Raw genomic sequence first — 18,406 nt, forward strand, 5'->3', positions numbered from 1 at the left:
ACATCACACTGACAACAAAGGTCCACATAGTTAAAGCAATGGTATTCCCCATAGTAACCTATGGCTGCGAGAGCTGGACCATAAGGAAGGCTGAGCGAAGGAAGAGAGATGCTTTTGAACTGTGGTGCTGGAGGAAAATTCTGAGAGTGCCTTGGACTGCAAGAAGATCAAACCAGTCCATACTCCAGGAAATAAAGCCAGACTGCTCACTTGAGGGAAGGATATTAAAGGCAAAACTGAAGTACTCTGGCCACATAATGAGAAGACAGGATACCCTGGAGAAGATGCTGATGCTAGGGAAAGTGGAAGGCAAAAGAAAAAGGGGTCGACCAAGGGCAAGGTGGATGGATGATATTCTGGAGGTGACAGGCTCGACCTTGGGGGAGCTGGGGGTGGCGACGGCCGACAGGAAGCTCTGGCGTGGGCTGGTCCATGAAGTCACGAAGAGTCGGAAGCAACTGACTGAATAAACAACAACAAATATAGTGTGTGTGTGTGTGTGTGTGTGTGTGTGTGTGTTGATATTTGAGTTTTCTGCCTTTATTATTATTACAGGACTGGTACTTGACTTTTAATATCAAAGCGAAACATAACCAGTTAAAGGCAGCAGCATGGCTATGAAGCTATCTTTTGGCAAAATGTGCCAAATTGCTGTACCCAGCATGAGATCTCTCTTGGATTTTCAGTAACATGAGCACACAGACATTTCAGTTTCTCCTCGACTCATTAATTTGTCCCAACTCCCACATAGTGTTTTGCAAGTGGGAATCATGATTTATAGTTTGTCCCTATTAATCTTTAAAATAACTTATGTTCTCTCCTATAAATCATGCCTTAGCCCACTTCATTACTTCTGGATTATCTTTTAATATTTCAGCTGCAAAGCCAAGCCCGCTATTATCCAAAGCTAGATGCTTCCCCAACTTACCTTAACTCCACTTAACTTTGAAGAGGGCATTATTCTGCAGCCATGGCGGAGGGATGCATGACAAACACACACAAGAATTTGGAATGAAAGAAAGTTGCATTTTTCTTGTGAACAGATGTAACAGACTAAAGACTTTTGGAACTGCTCAGCTATAGACACAGTAAGCGAACATAGTATTAAAAAAAAAAAGCTTAATTTTTATTTCCACACATCATTGAGCCACCAGAGGCAGCCAAACTACTCAGAGATGAGGTCTCTCACCCGTGAGCAGCTTGATTGCCTGCATCACCCCATCAAGTGGCAAGGATGCTGCTGCTACCTGTCAAGTACAGATGTGCGGTACCTTGTGTGATAAAAGGATCGTCTATACCTCCATTGTTTAATACGCATCTGAATAACACCAACTCCCTAATCCCCTTTGGAGCTGAAGAGATTTTGCAAGTGTAAACAAAAGGGGATGAAAAATGGTGGATTTGAAAAGTAATACAGGCAGGGAAACAGGTGGATGGGAGGAATGAACTCAAAATATTCTAGGAGACTATAATTGCCTCCTAACTCCATATTTTTTCACATAAACGGCCATAATCACCTTCTGTGTCCCCTAAGGAAGAAAACAGGACAATGCTGTTTTCAAAGACATGTTCATTTAATGGACGGCAGGAGCTGATTCACATGCAGCTTATACAGGGGAGGCTAACAAACATGCCGTCTTTGCATTTTGTAAACTTTTCCTTATGGGCATAATGCTTTCTGGATGAACCTCTTCAACATCTCATCTGCATGATGATCCAGCATTGTCCCGGTCTCCCATAATTGTGGAGTTCTCCGTTAACTTGGTTTCATTCGGCAAGTCTGATTGCCTTGGCTATGCATATAAGCTTGACGTAGCAATCCAGCAATCATAAAAACAGCCATAAAACCACAATTTTTATGTACCCTGAGGTTGAGTTTATTCACAGTGGCAAAATGAATTACAGAGTGTCGGATTGCTCAGCTATTAAACCTGGATATCTCATCAGTTGGGCCATCATGTAAATGAAAGACAAGTAAAAACAAAAGAAATTTTCTCACATTGGAAAAAGCTTCTTTTTTCTGCTTATGTGGGCAAATCCTGCAGTTCATTAGTAGAGAAGTCAGGATGCATAAAAAATGAAGTTAGTTTCATGGGCACAAATTTAGGAACTAGTAGATTCTACACGTATACTGTTAGATAATAAAGATATAGTAGAGAATCTTATCGATATCCTGGTCACAGTGTGAAGATCCTTGACTGGGTAGAATCATGCATTTGACTAATCCAGGAAGGAGAGGAATTGGCTGTCTGGGAAAACAAAGTTGACAAACATTAAAAAAACAAGTATTGGCACAAAATGCTTTTCAGGAAAAATTTCTACCCCAATTAAATTACTAGTCCCTGCCCTAAAATCAAAACTAGAGAATAGTTTCTACATCTCTAGTTTTTATGTATAGGAGCTATCCTAGGCCTAAATCAACAGAATACATTTATATGCCTCTATAATAGACACATCTTATAATATCCATCCACTCACAAATGAAAATGGTGACACATATGTGTGAGAATCTGGGTGCCAGGGTGGAGTCTGGAACTCAGGAAGAGTGCCCAGCAGCCTGGCCTATGACAATGGCTTAGCACAATTAAGACTACAAATGTGTCACAAGCAGAGAATAAATTGCATGGATAACAGATAATGAAAGAAGGATAACTGACTGACAGTCTTCAACTTAGGTTACATGTATATACAGCAGCCTCCCCCAATCTGGTGCCCTTCAGATGTTTTGGATTTCAACTTCCATCAGCCCCAGCCATCATAGCCAATGGTCAGGAATGCTGGGAGTTGTCCAAGATATCTGGAAGGCACCAGGTTGGGAGAGGCTGCTGTTATCCTTTCCCTGTTTCTGTGCATCTCTTCCTCTCCTTTAACCCCCTTTCCTCACCAAAAGGTATAGTGGGTTACTCTGGGAGATGGCAAAGAATATCATGGCTTTTCACAGTCACATTCTGCACAATTTGAGTGCATAGAGACCTGTGTTAACCTAGAATAGAGAGCAGCTTTTAGGTAATTAAGTAGGCCACCTCACATGGGAAAGTTGGTAGCAGGCAAGACCAGTTTTGCAGGCGCAACGCAGTTTGATTCTTGCCAGGTCGCTCTAGTCCCTCAGATAAGTGTGTAGTGTTATGTCTTCATGAAGACCTGGGAAGCTTCCAAGCCCAGATTAGAATGCTGAGGCCTCTTTCCCTTGAAGAAGGTAACTTATTGCCTTGACTGTATGCCTTATACCTCCACTAGGGCATGGAAGAAAAGGTATATAAGCCTTGTTTAAAGCATGCCAAATTGGCCTCACTTCAGGGGGCAATGTGCACTGCTGGCCTGGGGAAACTTGTGTGGCCCTAAGAATGGCTTCTGTCTATTGCAGGGGTTCCCAACAGATACCCAGCTATGACAGCTTGATCAGCTGGAAAGAGGTGTGAGCTTTCTTTGCATAGATATTCTGTATCCATTTCCTATCAATAAACTGTCATATTTTTTAACAAGTTGCTTTGTTTCATCTTAGTAATCGAAAGAATCTAATTTCAACTGGGACCTGACAGAATCAGGGCCCCAGATCAAGACCTCAAGAGAGGTCACTGCAGGGCCTGCTGGGAAAAGTCGTCCCCGCAGACCCATGACAGCCTTGTCTCGCATCCCAGCCTGATGTTGACCAGAGCTTTTCCCTGCTGTGTGGTGAGAAAGGGTATGTGAGTGAATGGGGTGAGTAAGTGAGCAAGTGGCATGTGGCCCTGATGTGCTTGCCTGGACCCAGTGTGGCTCTCAGGCCAAAAAGGTTCCCCACCCCAAGGACATGCATTCAAATAGTCTGTGCATGTGTGGCCACTGTACCTTTTTACTATCCAACATCTTTTGCCGCAGAAGCTGAGCTCCACCTTGCACAGGATCAGGCACCACAAGAGACTTGGTGTAGGGAAGCCTCTGCCTTTTGAGAACCAGTGTAGTGGTTGCATTGGGACTGGTGATTCCTGGGACTGGATCACTGCTCAGCCACCAGGCTCACTGGCTGACTTGGGACCAGTTGCTCTCTTGTAGCCTAACAGAGCTCGCAGTGAGGATAAAATGGACCAATTATTGTACAGAGCCCCAAGTGCCTTGGAGGAAGGGTAAGAGAGAAATGTGATAAATATTATTTAGTGGATTAAACAAAAGGTTGGCAGGGCATAGGTGAGAATGATCAAGCTGTTCCTTTATCCCCCCTCTCAAGGGAGTGAGTTTCCTATACTAACTCACAGCCTGACTCCTTCTGAGAAGGTCGGTTTGTGAGGCCAGAGATACTGCATACTGAAAAGGCAGGAAACAGCCAGCCCCACATGGGCTGTTTGACCACATAATGCAATTTCGGCAGAGGTTTTCAAAATCTGAGATGATGCGTGCCCCCAAAAGAATTGGGAGCTAGGCAAGAAAGGCCACAACCAAGGAAAGGCGAATATATTCAGCAGGAGCCCAAGGGTTTGGCGGCTTCCTTTTGACCTTTATCCAGTTCTTGATTGATTAAATGCTGATGCAAAGCAGCAGGGCCAAATTTTATACTAATTGCACAACAGGCTCATTAGCCCCAGCCCCACTAGCAAGGCATGCTTGCAATTATCCAGCTGCGCTACTGTCCACATTTCAGGTTTGATTATCACTTAAGTGATCTCACCGAGCCTCCATTTCACAGTTGAGATATGTAAATCTGGCATTTGAAAGGCCTTCCATTTTGGAATGGCAGCTTACTAACATTACTCTCGCCTTGTGTATATTCCCATTCCTGTACAGCTGCCTGTCACACTCTCAGCCTCATACCTCTGTATCAACTTACTGTATACTTTTCTAGCTCCAAATACGTGGGCTTCATTTTCTGCTTCATGAATTACAAATCGACCCAAGGCCACTTGAATAGCTGGATTTCATACATAGAAAAACCCTGTGCTCAATCAATACAACACACTCCTGTTAACCTGGAAAGGGCATGGGAAAAACACCATGTATGCTGTATGGAGATCATCTCATGAGATGGTCGGGTTCATGCCTATTTCTCCATGTTTCAGACAACCCATGGTGGACTGTTTTGATTATGCAAACCAGCTCAATGTATTGCAATTTTAACTTTTCTTCTTTCTGTTTGGCTGGTATCAATTATCCATGCTATATATAACTACTCATAGCAATGTTTTTTCCAAATAAATTTTTAACAGGACAAAAGAGAAACAAGTGGATTTTATTTCATTTATATCCCACCCTTCCTCACAAAGAACCCAGGATGGCTAACAAACTATAGAAAACACAGTACACCACATAAACATTAAAACCATGATTCTAAAATCACAAATAAATAATACAATAAAACCGCCAACACAATCAATCAGAAAAAAAACCAATAGAGCACTTGCCTCTACCCCCAAAGCCTGCAGAAATGAATAGGTCTTTAACAGGCACCTGAGTGACAACAGAGCAGGGGACAGCCGAATCGCTACCAAACGAGGGTTCCATCGCCAGGATGCTGGCTATGAAACCGACCCCTCCTAGCTATTACAGCCCTCTGCGACATCTCCTATGCTCTTTTGGAGGGTCCCCAACCACCAAGAGCAGCTTTTCAGGAGGCATGGGAGGGCTGCAGGGAGTAGCAAGGAAGCAGCAAAAATCGGGTGCCCTGCTTTATGCAAGTGCTTTCTGCTAGTGCAAAACCACCAATAAATACAACCCCAAATCAACAAGACCCAACACAGAAGTGTGGAATGTGTCTATTCGCTAGAAGTGGGGAGGACATGGAGAATCCTTCTCCTTAGAGGTGAAACTGAGGGCAAACGTTCTGCCATAACTTCTGCCAAAACTTAATACGGGCACCAGGGGGCAGATAAAATTGTCTGGAGCCAGCCCGTAAGGTCAACTGTTGGCTCTCTCTGGTCTACATGAAGTTGCAAAGCAATCTTCTGCATGGAAGTGCTAACATCTTTTGACAAGCAGCTGTCACTTCAAACCTGTTTTGTGTTTCTCCTTAGTTATATAAATCCTCTGGATTTATATTCATAAGACTTTGGTTATTTCCCCTATATTTGGTATTAAAGTGAACAGTTTAACATGACCAATACCTTATTCTATGTATTCAGGAAAAACTTTGAAAACGTTCATGCTCCTACATAGATTGCACAAGCGAGCATTAGCTGCTAGTTTAATTTTCAAGATGCTGCTTTCTACTTGATATGCTTTCCTCTCCATTAATGTGTGGCCTCTTTTGTCAACAGTAACTATGTAAGGAGTTCAGGTAACTAACACAATTATTCCTGCAGGGTTACTGCATAGATAGAGGCGTGGATTCAAAGAACTGTGCACAAAAGGGAAAAAAAAAATAATAGTGGTGTACAGCAAACTCTTCCACAAGCTAGAGGAAGCCTTCTTGCAGTGCTACAATTTAATCAGGGGGTTGTATTACTGTATGAGAAATGTGGTGAATAAGATACAGCCTCTAGCTCGGGATGTGTGACACTGGGAACCCCCTTCCATTTAAGCCTGATGAGATTTTGCAGTGTTCCCATTCCAAAAAGTGGTAGTGGAGTGGATTTCCCCCCGATTCCGGAAATGTTCATATTTTTTTGTGCACATTAAATGGATTTTTTTCCGGGTTCCATGATTTGTGCAAACGGTATTGTGTGGTTTTTTTTAATTTGTTTTTTTCATTTTTCGGGTCCAGAGGTTTGCACAAATGGGATCATGGTTTGTTTTTCATTTTTTGAGTCTGGACATTTGTGCAAATAGGATCTTTTTCTTCTTTGTGTCTTTAAATTTGCGCAAATGGGACTGTATTTTTTTTAACCAGGGGTCTTGCATAAGTCCACACTTACACAAGTCTGCCTGTTTCCTATGTAGCCCCACAGAGGCATATTCCCATTGTAAAAATCTTTGCCAGTTCATCCTCTCCACACAGACTACTTCCTTTAGCCCAGAAGAGCCATACTCCGTACTTTTCAAAGAACATGTCAATTTCATCCTCCACTTCCCCACTTCCTGAGGGAAAGTCCCTCTCCCCCACACCTGGGAATCCCCTAAGTGGAGGATGAAATTGACAAGTTGCGCAAATTGCCACTGCCCTTAAAAAAAAAAAAAAATTTGGATGGACTCACTACAGATTGAGTCAATGCCAGTGGGGGGGAACGGAACAAAATACACCAGGTCAAAACAATATCTGTCAAGATTTTGCTCCAAAATGGAATTGTCATGCACACATACCTCTAGCACAACAATTTAACACGATCTTAAGAAAGAGTGTGTGCAACATCTTGCAAAAGGGCTTGAACAAAAACCAAAGCAACTTGTATAGGATTTTTCCTAGACAGTGCTATTCAGCAAAGAGTTAGAAACAGCCCTTCCACAAGTGGATGAGGCTTCCTGCTAGGAGAGGGGTGGACAACCTGCAACCCACCGTGTTGTGGGTCCAAGTCAGGAAGTTCGCTTCTTTTTCCTCAAAAAACTTTTTTCTGATTAATATTCCTGCCCCTTATTTTGTTGAAATAAAACTACAGTTAACTGTATAATTAGTTAATGTATTGGTTTATTAAAGGGGCATGGAAGTGTCCCTTTAGTTGAGCCACACACAGACTCGAAGTTTCCGCCATTATAAGCCTCAAAATTCTGCTGCTTATAAAAATGACACCCACTGAGCTAATAACTTGACCCCTTCTGTGTAGCTATTCTTTGCCTTGGTCAGCAAAGATGGCCAGCCAGCGACTGATGTAAGCAACAGACAGGCATGGGTCAATTTACAGGAGGATTCCTCTAGCAATACAATAAAGCTAAGGTGCGACATAGGGCAATGCAGGACTAGTGAGTCATCTTTTATGGTCTCAGACACTCCATATGCCCCATTTGGGCCTGAAAGACAAAGGTAAAGTGTGGGTCAATGGAGGGTAAGACGTAAGCAAGCACAATTTGTGACATTGCACAAAATCATTACTGATCTTGGGGCATATCTGTTAAGTCGTCAGTCTTAGCATCCAATTTCCTGGCTTTGTCGAGATTGAGCTAACATGAGATAACCTTAACTCTGGTCTTAAACCAGCAGAATTTTAAAATCACTGATATTATAGTTTACATTGACATTGAACTCCAGTTGTGTTTTAGACATCTGACCTAAAATGGGTCACAACAGCATGGTTGCTGCTGCCATGTCTGTAGTAGTATTGTGTACAGCTGACAGCTTAGACAGCAAGCGCTTTTGCTGAGTTAAGTCCACCGTCTCTCCCCTCCTGATGTCTCTGGCAGAGATACTGCAATCAGACAGCTGCTAGTATTTCTCCGATTAGAATGAGCAGGCAAACAAGCAGGGGCTGAAGGAAAGCTTTGGATTCTGCACCAGCAACTTCTGCATACCTACCTTTACATTAAAAAAAATAAAAATAAGGATAGCCACACTGCTCCGAGAGAGAAAAAACTCAACATCCACAGTTACATAATACCTTTATTAGGACCAACCAAAATTACACAGCAGATTGTGCAGGTTTTCAGGTTCTCTAGAACTCTTCATTGGGCTAGGTGGTAAACTCTGTCTGTCTGTCTGTCTGTCTGTCAATAGGGATGAGAGAACCAGAGATGCTTGAGCTGACTGAGATTCTCCAAACTCTGTTTTGAAGCTCGATACATCGCACTCCCACTTTCATTTGCAATCTTTCTTTTCATTCAAATGGGAAAAGTACGCATTTTAGATGGGGAAAGTGTGCACTTCCCTCCTATCCATGATTAAAACATGAACATGTGTACTGGGGGGGGGGGATGTACATTTTAAATTATGTGTAGTTGTTTTTTAAAAGTACATATTTTATCCCAGCAGCTGAATGACCTGCTAGGCTCTCCAGAGCACCTACTATGGTGCTGCAGTGGGGGGGCCTCCTTGCAGGGCTGGGGGGAAGGCACAATTCACTGTTCTCCCTGCTCCGCCACCTGAGCCAGGTGACTCAGTCTGCCTCATGGGAGGGCCAGCCCTGTTCCCAAATCTAGCTGGGAGTTAATTTTCAAGCAAGCATGCTTAGAATTGTAGTCTTAAGTTTTCACTTTATGTACTCAGGTATAGATTTGTGTTTGAAACATTCAAGCGACCACAGTATGCCAGTAACAAGGGTTGCGAAGACACTCCCACTGGCACCACCTGTTTTTCCTGAAGCACACACATCTGAGGAAAGACTCTCAAGCAGATTCCACTAAAAACAGAGGAGTACTCCTGAGTAAACATGTTTAGGAATAGGCTGCATCCCTTAATTTGATATTATTACCTGTGGTGAGTTGCACTTAAAAGACCTTCTTACACAACATTGGTGGTAAGGTATAGTGCACTAATAGTACAGTTGCTGCTTATGCATCTGAATTCTGATTTTTTTAAATGCCAAAATGGACAACTGGTTTCATAAAGAAGGCCAAATGTGTTTGATTTTCTATGTATGTGCTTACTTCAGCTGGACTTATTTGTTCTTCCTTGATCATTTGTCTATGCCAGACAGCAGCTTTTAATCTCATTTTGAGATAGTTAGTAGTGGCCTTATTCTCATGACAGTAATGTTTAAATAGCTCTGTTGTTTTGCGTCTGCACCAAACTCTGCTAATCCTGCCCCCCGTTAAGAGGGAAACCCTCTCAAGGCAGCTCCCATAAATTGATAGACACATGTAACAATGAACTTACAAACTCAACCATTAATAAAAACCAACTAATAACTAAACACATACTGTTCAGTAAAATACAAAACTCCAACAAATATTTAAACAGTAGTTAAAACTATCTCAGTTCAGCAGTCCATAAAACCTATCTTAAGAAAAGGCCAGCGAAAACAAGCCTGGCTTAAGAGCTCTTCTCAAGGCCTGTAATGAGGGGGCTTGATGCACCCCAGTTGGCAATGCGTTCCACAAGTGTAGGGCCAGGGCCAAGAAAGCCCACTCCCAATTGCTCGCCAGCATGATTGTTTTGGTGGGCAGGTGCCCAGGGCTCCAGCCTCAACGTGCAGGCAGGCTGGTACGGGTAAAAGGGGTCCTTCAAATAACTTGACCCCAAACTGTTTAAAAACTTTAACCGTTAAAACCAGCACTTTAAATGGGGCTTGGAAACACACCGACAACCGCTGGTGCAGTATAGATGTCACACTGCATGACCACTGTGCACCTACTAATCTTTAGGCAGCCACCTTCTGCACCAGCTGGTTTCCAGTCGTCAGAGGCAGCCCCACGTAGAGGGTATTACAGCAGTCCAGCCTGGCCAACACTACTGCATTTATGCATGCCATGATGGTGATATAGAGGAGGGATAGGCCACATGGTGCCATGTTTTGGACTACAACTTCCATAATTCCTCACCATTGGCCATGCTGACTGGGGCTAAGAGTTGTAGTCCAACACATCTGGAAGGCAGCAGGTTGCTTACCCCTGATACAGAGGCTGTAATATAAGTGTACCAGTGTGCTCAGGTTCTCCCCTTCACAATTATGTCAAGAGGAACATTCCCATATTTCTAGCCTTCCTGATACGTTAGTGAATTTAGTAAGATCTGCTCTCATGGAATTTCATGTACACCTTGGAACTACACAGAGCCATTCAGTTTAAGACGGATTCCAACCCATTTCCCCAAAGCCACCTCCTGTCTAAAGCTATTGCAATGTGCAGAGGAGGAATATATATACGGGGGGGGGGGGATTGAAAGGAAAGGACCCCTGTTTACCTTCTGCATAGTGAGGTATTTGAAATTCCTAACGAAAAGGACAGAAGTACATACATGTATGCCTGAAGCCAAATGTACATGTAAGCATGGATCCTATTGAATGGGCTGGGAATACCTGATGTTATAGCACTACTGAGGCTGGAAGGGAACAGACCTGATCATTTCCTTGTAGGGGAGAGGCCCATGGAAGAATAAGAAAAAAGGAAAACTGAAGGAGAAATTCTCTGTCATAGACAATATTCAGGCAATGGTAATATCCTCCAACTCCTAGAATGCATTTTTCTCTTCAAGTTGCACTTAAAAATAGATGTTAAGGATGTTGTACACATGCAAATACTCTGCAAATGGCCTTGCAAATAAGTGCTGAGAAGGTACTAGCCTGCTTGCCCACATCATGGATTTGAATATATAATATACTTCAAAATCTAGAAAAACTGATAATCTCAGACACTCAATTATTATTATGGGATGGAATTATTATTATGGGATGTCAGAATTATTATTTTTAAAAAAGAAAAACCAAAAGGGAAAAAGCCCCAAACTATTCCACTTTCCACCCTTTAAAAATATAGGGGGGCACACAGAGGAAACCAGGGCCATGCTAGCAGAAGACAGGTATTGTTAGTATTCTTTTACTTAGTAAATAAGCCCAACAATCATGTCATCCAACTGACAGCTATTTTAGAAGGAAGAATATGGCATGCAGCTAAACGTAGACATACCCATTTACAACCGCAGCCAAAACTTGGACTTTGAGACAGGATTGCTAGGGCTCACATTAGAACCAGTTTTCAATGCCAGAGGTCAGCCCAAGAACAAAAGAGTATCTAAGCACGTAAAGAGGATATTTCCATAATCCGACCACACATCTGGAATAGGAGTGTTTGCATTAATGCTTTCAATCCCATAAATCCTATAATGCCAGATAACCTACAGCCAGAAAGGAAAACTACAGCTCTGCTTGAATATGAGGCTTGCACTACTAGCAGACTCAGCATGTTCCAAGTGGCCAAAATACAAAGAAATCCTCTTGTTATGCCCAATACCCCCCCCCCCACAGCTTTTTATTTATGTAGCACCATTAATGGGAATGGTACTTTACAGATTAACGAAAAGGGCTGCTCCCTGCCCAGAGAAGCTTACAGTTTAAATCTGGAAGCAACCAGGTGGTGGTGGTGAGAAATTCTAACTTAAAATAATATACAGTCATCATTAAAGGAAAGTCAACAACCTGTTTGTGCAATACAGTTTTATTTTCCTTTTACCTCTGCAGTCAGTCTTTGAGTAATCATTGTGTAAACAATAGAATGGAATGAAATTACACTGAGTTGTATGCAAATGGCTCTAGAACACCTCAAACATTTATGACAAGGCATTATAAATAACTTTTAAATAACACATTTGCCATTTTTCCCGTATGTTAGAGAGCTGCCATTTATCTAAGTTTAGCAAGGAAGTGATTTAACAAGGAAACATCCATGAAACCCACTTCTCTGAAAATATGCTTCAGATTAGAGAATCTTTCTAACGTTCACTAGCTCCAAAATATCTATGCCACAGGTTAAGCGTATAACTACTTCGATCAGAAGTATTTAAAATTTTTGTAACAGAATTTTGTGTCTTTTAACTTTTAAGTCATTGCACAAAGCCCTTTCTTCTTATTTGCACTCCTCACCTGGCTGTTCTGCACAATTTCAAGTTAAGTTCAGATTCTTTTCAAGTTTTATCATTATAAAGCATTTCCAGTCCCTTAAAGGTAAGCCAAATCAGAGGTGGGCAAATTAAAGGCATTTTAGCTTAATGGCAACAGTTTATAAGAAGTTTCAGCTTGTAGATTCCCCCAACAAAGCAGAATGTAGCCCATACTTATTTGTCTCAAGTCTCTGCTACAGTAAATCTTCCTCACTGCTCAGAGATCTAGATATAGTGGGTCTAGAAAAGAGATGAGCTTAGATCCACACAGCTTCAGGCACAATCTTAGAACATTAATATCTGCAAGGCACCTCCCACACCCTTGACAATCCTATTATGGATTTTTAGAAGGACACACAAACCAAAACCCCCCAAAACTAAATGCCTACATCAGTTCAAAAACTAGAGATCATGACAAATACTTCAAAGATAAACCTGAAACTCTCTTTAAACAAACATGTTTAAACTGCAAGTAGCACATAAATCAAGAAATGAAAAAAGTGATTTCTTACAGCTAGGATGTACAATGCATAAATATAGGGGGGAAATAAAATTCACAGTTGGTTTAAGAACAGGAATTCAAGTTTGGCTAATAAACCCTAGCATTTATAATTATATTCATTTGTACATACAACAGAAGAGAGTCAGTATTATCCACTAAAATAGTTATTACTGGATTTTTTTAATTAAAGAAGAAAAAAGCTCTGATAGAAAATTCCTTTTGTAACCAATGGATACAGCCACCTGAGTGCATTTCCAATCTGTCTGTTTTCACTTCAGGGAAATCCGAACTGATTGCTAGAGACATATTTAGTAGCTTTTGGAATGTTAGCAGGAGCAGTATAGCTGTGGGCTTTGCTTGTTCCATCTTGGTGAATTGCTACAGAATGAAGCAGAACTCAGTGTGTGGTGCTTGAAAATTTTCCTTCGCAATGTAAAGCTGGCCTCTTTGCAATCTCACCATTTTGATGGGGGCCGAGTGTGTGGCATCAGCTGACACTTAACTGAGCAAACCCAATCAGTTTTACCTCATCCGGGATCTCAGTACCATCACAGCCAGAAGCCTGAAAAAGAGCAGGAGAAGAGAGGGGGACCCACAAACATTCAATATGTGTATGGAGAATTTTTTTTTTTTTTAACAGCCAGTATTACCAAAGAAAAGAAGACCAAAGAACTAGGCATCTGTTTAGCCTTAAAACCATCGTTCAACTACATAAGCTGAAGTGTTGGGCCTGCGTTGCAGCTAGGTTTTATTTGTGGCCTGCTATCTTTTCAATCCTGTCTCCATCCCCACTGACAGTTTTGACACCTATGTGACAAAAGTGTAATGATGGTCCTTCTCTGGGAGGCCCTACCAAAGGAAGTGAGGCAGGTGGCTACCAGGAAGACGGCCTTTTCTGCTGTGGCACCCTGGCTGTCGAATGAGCTCCCTATCCTTCGCCACTCACCTACGTTGTATTCCTTTCAGCGCCAGGTGAAGACCTTATTTTCCCAGCATTTAGCACTCTAGCCTTTTAGCTCTGCTGTTTTAAATCTGTATTTTAAATCTCTGCATTGCTGCTAGGTTTTATTCAGGTTGTACTTTTATACTGTAGTTTTAAACATTCACTTTTTATATTGTTTTATGCTTTGTGGTTTTAATTTTTGTGAACCGCCCAGAGAGCTTCGGCTGTTGGGCAGTATAGAAATGAAATGAAATAAAAAAATAAGATGATGGGTGGTTTAGATCAGGGGTGGGCCGAAGGCAGATCCCCAGATGTTTGAACTTCAGATCCCAGAAGCCCCTGCAAGCATGGCCAATGGTTAGGAATGCTGAGAGATGAAGTCCAAAACATCTGGAGAACTACTTTCTGCCCACCCCTGGTATGTTGTTCAGTCGTTCAGTCGTGTCCGACTCTTCGTGACCCCATGGACCATAGCACGCCAGGCCTTCCTGTCCTGCGCTCTCTCCCGGAGCGTGCTCAAGTTCATATTCATTGCATCCGTGATGCTATCTAGCCATGCCGTCCCCTTCTCCTTTTGCCTTCAGTCTTTCCCAGCATCAGGGTCTTTTCCAGGGAGTTTTCTCTTCGCATTAGGTGGCCAAAATATTGGAGCTTCAGCTTCAGTATCTGTCCTTCCAATGAGCACTCAGGGTTGATTTCCTTTAGGATGGACTGATTTGACCTCCTTGCAGTCCAGGGGACTCGTAAGAGTCTTCTCCAGCACCACAGTTCGAAAGCATCAATTCTTCGGCGCTCAGCCTTCCTTATAGTCCAGCTCTCACAGCCATACATTACTACTGGGAAAACCATAGCTTTGATTAGACGGACCTTTGTCAGCAAGGTGATGTCTCTGCTTCTTACTATGCTGTCTAGGTTGGCCATAGCTTTCCTCCCAAGGAGCAAGCGTCTTTTAATTTCATGGCTACAGTCACCGTCTGCGGTGATCTTGGAGCCCAAGAAAGTAAAATCTGTCACTGCTTCCATTTCTTCCCCTTCTATATGCCAGGAAGTGATGGGGCCAGATGCCATGATCTTCGTTTTTTTAATGTTGAGTTTCAAACCAGCTTTTGCACTCTCCTCTTTCACCCTCAACAAGAGGCTCTTTAGATCCTCTTCGCTTTCTGCCATTAGGGTGGTATCGTCTGCATATCGGAGGTTGTTGATAATTCTCCCAGCAATCTTAATTCCGACCTCTGATTCATCCAACCCGGCATTTCTCATGATGTACTCTGCATATAAGTTAAATAAGCAGGGTGACAATATGCAGCCTTGTCGTACTCCTTTCCCAATTTTGAACCAATCGGTTGTTCCATGTCTGGTTCTGACTGTTGCTTCTTGACCCTCGTACAGGTTTCTCAGGAGACAGGTAAGGTGGTCTGGTACTCCCATCACTTTAAGAATTTGCCAGTTTGTTGTGATCCACACAATCAAAGGCTTTAGCGTAGTCAATGAAGCAGAAATAGACATTTTTCTGGAATTCTCTTGCTTTCTCCATGATGCAGCGAATGTTGGCGATTTGATCTCTAGTTCCTCTGCCTCTTCTAAACCCAGCTTGTACTACCGGTAGTTCTCGGTTCACATACTGCTGAAGCCTAGCTTGTAGGATTTTGAGCATCACCTTGCTGGCATGTGAAATGAGCGCAATTGTGCGGTAGTTTGAACACTCTTTGGCGTTGCCCTTCTTTGGAATTGGAATGTAAACTGACCTTTTCCAGTCTTGCGGCCACTGTTGAGTGTTCCAGATTTGTTGGCATATTGAATGCAGCACTTTAACAGCATCATCTTTTAGGATTTTAAATAGCTCGGCTGGAATACTGTCATCTCCGCTAGCTTTGTTGTTACTAATGCTTCCTAAGGCCCACTTGACTTCACTCTCTAGGATGTCCGGCTCAAGTTCAGTGACCGCACTATCATGGCTATCAGGGACATTCAGATCTTTCCTGTATAGTTCTTCTGTGTATTCTTGCCACCTCTTCTTAATCTCATCTGCTTCTGTTAGGTCCCTGCCTTCTTTGTCCTTTATCATGCCCGTCTTTGCACAAAACGTTCCCTTGAGATCTTCAATTTTCTTGAAGAGATCTCTAGTCTTTCCCATTCTGTTGTTTTCCTCGATTTCTTTGCATTGTTCATTTAAGAAGGCCTTTTTGTCTCTCCTTGCTATTCTCTGGAACTCTGCATTCAGTTGGGTATATCTTCCCCTTTCTCCCTTGCTTTTCGCTTCCCTTCTTTCGTGAGCTACTTGTAAAGCCTCATCAGACAGCCACTTGGCTTTCTTGCATTTCTTTTTCTTGGGGATGGATTTCGTTGCTGCCTCCTGAACAATGTTACGGACCTCCGTCCATAGTTCCTCAGGCACTCTGTCTATCAGGTCTAATCCCTGAAATCTATTCCTCACCTCCACTGTATATTCATCAGGGATATGATTTAGGTCATACCTGAACGGTTTAGTGGTTTTCCCGACGTTCTTCAATTTAAGCCGAAATTTTGCAAGAAGCAGCTCATGATCTGAGCCACAGTCAGCTCCAGGTCTTGTTTTTACTGACTGTATGGAGCTGCAAAGAACATAATCAATCTGATTTCGATATTGACCATCTGGTGACGTCCATGTGTAGAGTCGCCTCTTGTGCTGTTGGAAAAGAGTGTTTGCTATGATCAGCATGTTCTCTTGGCAAAACTCTATTAGCTTTTGTCCTGCTTCATTTTGTACACCAAGGCCATGCCTGCCTGTTATCCCGGTGATTTCTTGACTTCCTACTTTAGCATTCCAATCCCCTATGATGAAGAGGACATCTTTTTTTGGTGTTAGTTCTAGAAGGTGTTGTAGGTCTTCATAGAACCGATCAACCTCAGCTTCTTCGGCATCAGTGGTTGGGGCATAGACTTGAATTACTGTGATGTTGAATGGTTTGCCTTGGATTCGTACTGAGATCATTCTATCATTTTTAAGATTGTACCCCAATACTGCTTTTCCCACCCTTTTGTTGACTATGAGTGCTACTCCATTTCTTCTAAGGGATTCTTGCCCACAATAGTAGATATGATGGTCACCTGAATTAAATTCGCCCATGCCTGTCCATTTTAGTTCGCTGATTCCCAAGATGTCGATGTTCAATCTTGCCATCTCATGTTTGACCACCTCCAGCTTACCTTGATTCATTGATCTGACATTCCAGGTTCCTAAACAATATTGTTCTTTACAGCATCGGATTTTCTTTTCACCGCCAGACACATCCACAGCTGAGTGTCCTTTCGGGTTTGGCCCAGCCGCTTCACTCTTTCTGGCGCTACTTGGAAATACCCTCTGCTCTTCCCCAGTAGCATATTGGACACCTTCCGACCTGAGGGGCTCATCTTCCGGCGTCATATCTTTTAGCCTTGTGATACGTTCCATGGGGTTTTCTTGGCAAGAATACTGGAGTGGGTTGCCATTTCCTTCTCCAGTGGACCACATTTTGTCAGAACTCTCTGCCATGACCTGTCCGTCTTGGGTGGCCCTGCACGGCATAGCTTATGGCTTCACTGAGTTACGCAAGCCCCTTCGCCACAACAAGGCAGTGATCCATGAAGGGGACCCCTGGTATAGAACACTACAAATACTGACCTATTCCCTGCCAAGAAATGGTACCTGTTTATTCTGCATGCAAGATAATTTTTACTTGTATGAGGAAGAAATACAATCTACATGCATGTATGAGGGAAGTTATCCATAAGCGTGGAGATGTACCACCTATAGGGATAAGTGATAGTAGCAACAAGGCCCCTATATAAAATGGTGGACCTGTGTGTTTTATGAGACTTTGATTAGTTTAAGTATAAACTCATGTTTTATACATCATAAAATAAAATATGGTATATTTAGTATGCAATAACAGACACCTCCTCCACCCAAAGTCTGCCTTAGCCGATTTCCTAATGAACACAACTGGGTTAATGTACCTGACCCTTCATTAACGAACGTTCACATTTATTTTATCAAGAAGACAGATCTTTGAATCAATATTAGTAATTAAACCAACAGCTTGCAGACAAACACAACCCTCTCCCTACTTAGGGCATGCTAGTCTTGTGAAAAATAAGCCACAGTTGTCCAAAACTTTAAATAACAGAGACTGATACAATTGTCAAGAACATAAATTTAGCACTTCAATTAACTACCCTCTCTCAATGCTCCCAGGGGTGTTAACATGTCCTAATTGCTCTGAGGATATGTTTGTTTTAAGCCATTCTTGTATGGACTACTTCTATGGACAGAAAAAAAAAATGTTTCTTTTTTATTATTGTTATCTGATTTATCTTGTATGCTCCGCTAGGGTTTTTGTTTTTGTTTTAGCCTTTGCCATACACTTGTTATACAAACAATGCCCTTTTGCAATACAGCATTCAAAAAGCTGGGCATCCATAAATAAATTTTGCTGAAATGGACAAACACTTTTGTTATTTCCATGCTGTTTTGTTACTTTTCATAGGGAAAAGCTGAGAAACTTTTTTACTGGTAAAACATTTTAAGGAACTGCATCAGTAAGTAAGCTAAATGTTTTGTTACGCTGTTCAGTGATCA

General features: G+C 42.3%; 1 protein-coding gene across 3 annotated transcripts in view; it reads right to left on the bottom strand.

Annotated features, from left to right (window-relative positions):
• Positions 1-11,902: 11,902 nt before the first annotated feature.
• STK39 (serine/threonine kinase 39) overlaps positions 11,903-18,406 on the bottom strand; it is a 138,561-nt gene continuing 132,057 nt past the window's right edge. For 2 of the 3 annotated variants that reach the window (XM_084812122.1, XM_084812104.1), the window contains exon 18: positions 11,903-13,428. In XM_084812122.1, the coding sequence (XP_084668248.1) occupies positions 13,354-13,428 (75 nt within the window). In that variant the 3' untranslated portion in view covers positions 11,903-13,353. The remainder of the gene's footprint in view (positions 13,429-18,406) is intronic. The other variant, XM_084812113.1, reaches the window with a different exon arrangement.

The sequence above is a fragment of the Heloderma suspectum genome, chromosome 1, assembly GCF_057233095.1.
Source record: "Heloderma suspectum isolate Gila_16-S chromosome 1, 16-S_ref, whole genome shotgun sequence".
Lineage (NCBI taxonomy): Eukaryota > Metazoa > Chordata > Lepidosauria > Squamata > Helodermatidae > Heloderma > Heloderma suspectum.